Source organism: Sphaeramia orbicularis, chromosome 22 (genome assembly GCF_902148855.1).
Source record: "Sphaeramia orbicularis chromosome 22, fSphaOr1.1, whole genome shotgun sequence".
Lineage (NCBI taxonomy): Eukaryota > Metazoa > Chordata > Actinopteri > Kurtiformes > Apogonidae > Sphaeramia > Sphaeramia orbicularis.
Genome location: NC_043978.1, coordinates 56,160,969 through 56,167,544, shown reverse-complemented (window position 1 = coordinate 56,167,544; position 6,576 = coordinate 56,160,969). Strand labels below are relative to the sequence as shown.

At 38.5% G+C, this 6,576-nt stretch overlaps 1 protein-coding gene across 3 annotated transcripts; it reads left to right on the top strand.

Annotated features, from left to right (window-relative positions):
- On the top strand, positions 1–6,188 carry yju2 (YJU2 splicing factor homolog). Of its 3 annotated transcripts, none has more exons than XM_030127605.1 (8): positions 1–135; positions 366–466; positions 1,156–1,300; positions 1,432–1,566; positions 1,652–1,833; positions 2,352–2,495; positions 4,928–5,109; positions 5,846–6,188. In XM_030127605.1, the coding sequence occupies exons 1-8, from the start codon at positions 112–114 to the stop codon at positions 5,962–5,964; spliced, it is 1,032 nt and encodes a 343-aa protein (XP_029983465.1). In that variant the 5' UTR covers positions 1–111; the 3' UTR covers positions 5,965–6,188. The 3 variants fall into 3 exon arrangements, with proteins under 3 accessions (XP_029983465.1, XP_029983466.1, XP_029983467.1); XM_030127606.1 differs by having other exon boundaries at positions 2,352–2,499; positions 4,932–5,109; XM_030127607.1 differs by lacking the exon at positions 5,846–6,188 and adding an exon at positions 5,688–5,709 and having other exon boundaries at positions 4,928–5,131.
- The last annotated feature ends 388 nt before the right edge of the window (positions 6,189–6,576 follow it).

Here is a 6,576-nt window from a genome sequence, read left to right as displayed (position 1 = left end):
TAAAGACACTGGACCGGAAACTTAGCTGTGTGTTAGCTTTACGGTGTAACATACCCTTCAGTCTGAGCATTAAGTTTTTCTATCTTACGTTGGATTTCTGTAAAATAAATAATGTCCGAAAGAAAAGTATTGAATGTAAGTACATGGGTGACAACGTTGCATGTGCTTTTTTGAAACAGACTGACGCCTTTGAAGCTAACAAAACATCACGTCCAAAAAATAGTTCCTTGGGGAATAATAATGTGATGACTTTAGACAGTCACCATGAATGTTTTCTGTTTTCCTTAAACCTGCTGAAGTTGTTCGTCAAAAGATACTGCCTTTCCATTTTCCTCTCTCTCACCACAAGTGTGTTCCCTTTACAGAAATACTATCCGCCGGATTTTGATCCATCTAAAATCCCAAAGCTTAAACTCCCCAAAGATCGACAGTATGTGGTCAGATTAATGGCTCCGTTCAATATGAGGTATGTTTATCCGATCTGCGTCTCATTTTGTGTTGCAGTACTGTTCTTTATCGCGTTTTATTTAAACAACTGCGTAATTGTTGCAGAGTTGTGATAACAACAACAACAACAACAAAACAACACTGGCGTTAAGATACAGTACACATGTGAAATGAACATACTTAAATGGCTTAGACAAACTAAAATATTATTGACATGTAACAAACAATAAGAAACGTGTTGGACATGTATTGAAACAAACTTGTCTCAATACGTCCCAAGTTTAGTACAATGAATCTCGTATTCTTTGCTGAGAAGGGTCAAGACATGTTAAGTGAGTTTTGTTATTTAAGTTATTTACATATTTTGTGTATATTGCTGTTGCATCTTGCTGCAGAGACTGATAAATGAATGTTTTTTCACTATGACCTTGCTTAAACAAGAAACTTTATGGTGGCCCAATACTTTATGTTATACTTTCATGTATTGTGACAAAACTTAAGTAACAGGTAACAAAAACTTGTAAATGCTGTTCCTTTATTCAGACCTTAATTAGAGTGAGGACAAGCTCTAAGTAATAACGTTCTCTTGCAGTGGTTTCTTCTAAAACAAACTATCAAACAGTTTTATAAATACTACTGAATATCCCCCTAACATACCTCACAAGTACTTACATATTTTTACGAATAAGTATCTGTGGTTGTTTACAGATGTAAAACTTGTGGCGAGTACATCTATAAGGGGAAGAAGTTCAATGCTCGCAAAGAGACAGTTCAGAATGAACTGTACATGGGGCTTCCCATCTTCCGTTTCTACATCAAATGTACCCGGTGTCTTGCTGAGATCACATTTAAGGTGAGAATTAATTCTCTATCACAGTGATAATGTTAAGATGGATGTATGTTATCTGTTGAAGGAGTCATCTTAAGTGACAAGTATAATGCATAGAGGATTTCTGACACCCATGTCTGATGTCCTGACCTTAGACAGATCCAGAGAACACAGACTATGCCATGGAGCATGGTGCCACCAGAAACTTCCAGGCAGAGAAACTTATCGAGGAGGAGGAGAAGAGAATCCAGCAGGAGAGGGAAGAAGAAGAACTGAATAACCCTATGAAGGTCAGTGTGTAAACATGTGTAATTGTGGAGTATCCAGGTAACAGAAAGGAGGAGCTGATGGCTTATGAATCTACTGTTCTATAAGGTGTTGGAGAACAGAACGCGAGACTCCAAAATGGAGATGGAGGTTCTGGAGAACCTCCAGGAGCTGAAGGAACTGAACCAAAGGCAAGCACTGGTGGACTTTGAAGGAATGATTGGCCAGTATAGAGAAATGGAGAGGAGAGAGAGGGAGAGACAGAAAGAAGAGGATGAGCGTGAGACAAAGTAAGTCATTGCGTTACATACAGATGTTTCACCTTACGTTATTTGTGGAATAGTAATTTGGATTAATTCTGGGCAATGTAAAAGTATCTTAAAATGTAATACTACTGATGACCATTAGATGCTGCTCTAAAACCCCTGGTTTCCATATACATTGGTTGAACTCTTAAAAATATCAACTCTGTTTTTTTCATGAGTCATTCTGGTTACATTGGTTTTATTTGGACCCTCTAATAAATGATATGGCCCATCTTACATTTTTTCTTCCATTATTTAGATCTGCCTTGTCGCACCACTATGCCGCCACTACCCTAATGATCGAATTAACATGGGTGCATTTGTAACAGCACAATTGTGTATCACCCCCTTCCACTGACCCACGATTCTCTGAAACTTAATTTCTGCCTATTTGCCTGAATAAGTGATGGTTTTCATGTTCATTCTTTTAGCTGTTCTTAAAACTGTGACTACAAGAAATTGTCTAAATTAAACCTAAATGTCTGGGGGGTTTTTTCTTACAGAGAGATGCTGGATCGTGCCCTTGTGAAAAGACTCAGAGATTCCGACTCTGATTCAGAGGAAGAGAGCTGCAGCAGCACACAGTCCAAGACATCAAGCACAGACAAACCGACCGACATCCTCACTACTGACAAGTCCACAGCAGCACCAGTAAGCATGACCACTCATGTTAAAAGGACTAGTATCTAGTTAGGTTAGATGTAATTTAACTTAAATACATTATTATGCAGAATGTTATCAGCCTGTCACACTACTGTTAACCAACTACATCAAACCACTGGCGAAGTTAGGAAATAACAAACTCAGCTTTGTAAAGTGATGTGTGAATGTACAATGTTATACTGTCTCCAAGGGGCCAAAAAATATGAGCAAGAGTTTTTACAATAACAATATGGAAAAGTTATCTTAAAGAGTGAGTAGCTCAGTGTGCTTCTCATTTCCTATAGCACTTTTTTAAAATAGTGTTTTGCAGGTGATATGTCACAGCATGTTTTGCAGACGGAGGGCAGGGAGTGATTCTCTCAAACACTGCCAAAATTCCTCTGGTTTGAGAGTTGTTTAGTGTCAATCCATTTCAGAAACTACAGGGAGCTTTTATCAACTAACAATATTTTCTGTTAATGTGGCGGGAAATACAAGAAATTGAACACCAGAAAAACAGCTTGGGAACCTTTGTTTCAATTGTATTTTGTACATTTTAAATGTGTGTGCTCAATCGTAGATTTAAAGTAAAACACCACCACTAACATTTAAATCAGTTTTGCTTAAAGACACAAATACAGTGGAAACAGTTTTTATTGCTCAGTCATACTGATCACTGTTAGTAGATGATTATTGGAACCAAACTATTAAATATGTCATTGGGCTCTGACATTATCTGTTTTACTAGTGATAATTAGACTCATTTACATTAACTGCTTTATTGTATCTCATTCCATAGTTCTGTTATTGGAGTGCAATGGTACAGGTAGCCCCCAGGACGGTCCATACCACAGTTTTTAGGCCATGGTTTCAGTTTGGTTTCGGTACGTGTTTCGTGTGTAAACAGAACTTTTTTTTCCTCCCATAATTATATTTTTATTTTGCTGATCAGCAAAAACTGAATTTTACTGTAGGCACAAATTATATCACTATATACTGAACAATATGACACTTTCTTATTCCTGGACTTCTTGTATACAGTCGTATAAAAAAAGGACGTGCACACGTAGGGCCCAAATGATGCTTGAGCCCCTGCCCTTTTTGCCTCATTGATAAAAGTTCCTGTTTTGTTTTATTTAAATAAATAAATTCCTGTTCTGCATAGGGATGTAAAAGAAAACAGTGGTAGAAAAACACCACGGTTATCTACCATATGCATTTCCTTGTAATAGCATGTCATGGTATTGAATGTGTGTTGAGTCTAAAGCCACTTCTCAGTCCGCTGTCTTTTCACTGAGGGGCGGAGCTTGCCCACGCTGTGCGTTCACATGCATGTGAAGAGAGAGACAGACAGACAGAGAGGGCGAGAGGGCTTTCACCTGCCTGGACAAGCACACACACTCAGTGGCCTGCAAAGCAGTATATAAAGCGCAAACGCAAAATCAATTGCTGAACCGAAAACCCACGGTCCATAAGGGCGGATTGTCCCATGCAGGGTGGACTGAACGGTTTGGTATTTTCCTGAGTTCCGTTGCATCCCTAGTGGTTATACACGTTGTAAGAAGAAATTCACAATATCGCCAACTTGGAATTAAAAGTCCACTCATATTTAAGGCCCAGCTTAGCAGACTCACAGTGGTCTCAATGTTTTTAAATTGCTAAAAAAAAAGGGTGTATAAACTGTAGAACTGTCCTCTCTCTTCTTACATCAGCATCAGTTTACTAGATGAAAGCAGACATGACTGATTCTATCCCAGGGTTTTTGGTTCTAATACAGTAAACAGTTCTGTCTCTTACCCACACTGATCTACATCTCCACTGACGTTTCACTATTAATTCCATCGTTCACAGTTGAATCTGTATTACTAAATGAAGAACTGTAACACTAATGTTGAAGCACCACAGTGTTTATTGTTTCCTTTAGTACTAGTAGTACTACTACTAGTAGTATTGGTAGTACTAGTACTAGTAGTTGTAGTCGTAGCCTCTATAGCTGTGTTGGCAGTAAAAATTTTCACTTTGCTAAATAGCTCCTCTTCATAAGATAAGTTATCATGTCTGGTGTATTCTGGGATTTTATGTTAGAACTTTTCTCTGTAATATCGTCTAAACAAGCACAGTCGATACTTTCCTGTATCTCGTTCCTTCTGCTGTTGACTTCCTGTGCTCCGTCTTGAGTTTTGTCACCAGAATCACATGGTTGTAAACAAGCTAGTGGTAACTGATAATTCTAGTTCTTACAAATGTATTATATATTTGTATTATATTATCACAAGGCTTTATTGTGAACAAGAATGTTACAAACTTGCAAATCTGGTGTAACTGTAGTGTATTTACATTGATTCAAGAAGGACAAAGGAAACAATGAACTATATTTCAAGGTGAATGGGCTGAAGGTATTTAGTTTTTTTTTAATGTTTTGTTTGTTTGTTTTTTTACAGGGAGCCACAGCTGGAGGAGTGAAGAGAGCCAAAACAGAGAGCTGGGAGAGGAGTGTGGGAACACTGAGTGGTCGGGGAGCACTAGGATCTCTGGTTGTACGAAAGAAACCAGCAGCAACAGCAGCTTCAAGCAAACCCAGTGAAGGTGCAGAGCCCGTTACTCCCACCTCACACACAGGTAACACATCAGTACATCTTATGCCGTATTTCCCCTACGTGGTACCGGTTCCACTCGACTTGAGTACCAGATACTATTCCTGGAGACCATTTCCATCACAGGATACTACCGACTTTAGAGTACCTGGTCATCATAGCAGCACTGTGCGTAACTTCCATGACATGTGCTCAGAGAGTTGCTGATAAACTCACTCGTTGCGTGTTGCCCCTTCAAGCTCACGCTGAATCTTTTCATCGGCCACCAAGGACAGAAATGTCTGAACCTCCTCGACCGACCATGGTGTCGTTTTGCGGGTTGTCATCATGGATTAGCCTACCAGTATATTTACTGTCGACTTCCAAATCTGTTTTTTTTTTTAAATGGCGGGTCACACATTGATGATGCAATGACACAGAGACAACTCTCTGACCAATCAGTGGTCTGCAGTGTTCACACGTGACATTTTAGTGTCTCTTCACCCATTTTGGAACCTTGGCCAAGCAAGTACCAAACAAATAGCGCCGGGTACCATATTCCAGGTTCTTTTACGCAAAAAGGCAGAGTCAAGCCGGTTCTACGTAGTGGAAACGTGGCATTAGAGTTTAGGATGTTTTAAGGACTGATAATGTAGAGATCTTCCCCAGATATTGTGTTCTTAAACATGTTTTTCTTTTAAACATATTCTTCTTGTTATTCCCTTCAGCAAATATGTCATATTTAATGTGTGTGTATAAATATCCTGTATCTTATTTTGCAGATTCAAAGGGATCAGGGTCTGATTCAGGCGCTTCAAGGCCCATTATTACACAAAATGGGTCATCATCTCTCAGCCTGTTGGGGGCGTATTCAGACAGTGACAGTAATCAAAGTGAATGAGGAGTATGTGATGTATGTATCTTTCACTTATGCTGTACAGAAACCTAAACTAATTTTGTAGGTAAACAGGAAACCCACAAAGAACAAATACTGTGTTGTGAGAACTCATTGTATCTTGTATACTCAGATTCAGTGAACTGACATCCTTCTGTAAACTGGAGTATTTTCCCTGTAACAAGAGTTTATTTTTGTCTTCATTAAAGTCTGTTTTACTTCATCTTCAACAATGTGTTGGTACCTTACCTTTTATCTGAAATGTGTCAATATCTCCAACGTTAATAAGAACAGTTGTAGTTGTTCCGTGCAACCCCCTTTGCACCAACAAATATATTAACACGGAACCAACAGATACTATTTTACTCCATATTTTTGAGCTGGGAGGTTGATTTGGTTGATGTTTATGGTGTTTGTAGTTGTCATTTTTTGTCACCAACCAATTTTCAGCTTGATTGAGAAGAAACAGACTAATGCCAAAACGTAATACTTTCTCATCTGATTTACCATCCATCCATGGTTTACATAAACAGCATGAAATCAAATAATGCAATTTAAAATATGAGATATTAAGTGAAAACGTCAAAATTAATACTAAAAATAGACCATCAAATACCA

Bases quoted from the DNA above. Each gene is read 5' to 3' on its own strand.
- yju2 (XM_030127605.1), top strand. From the start codon at position 112: ATGTCCGAAAGAAAAGTATTGAAT. The intron at 136-365 runs GTAAGTACATGG...TTCCCTTTACAG, and splicing joins CCGAAAGAAAAGTATTGAAT to AAATACTATCCGCCGGATTT. The intron at 1,567-1,651 runs GTCAGTGTGTAA...CTGTTCTATAAG, and splicing joins AACTGAATAACCCTATGAAG to GTGTTGGAGAACAGAACGCG.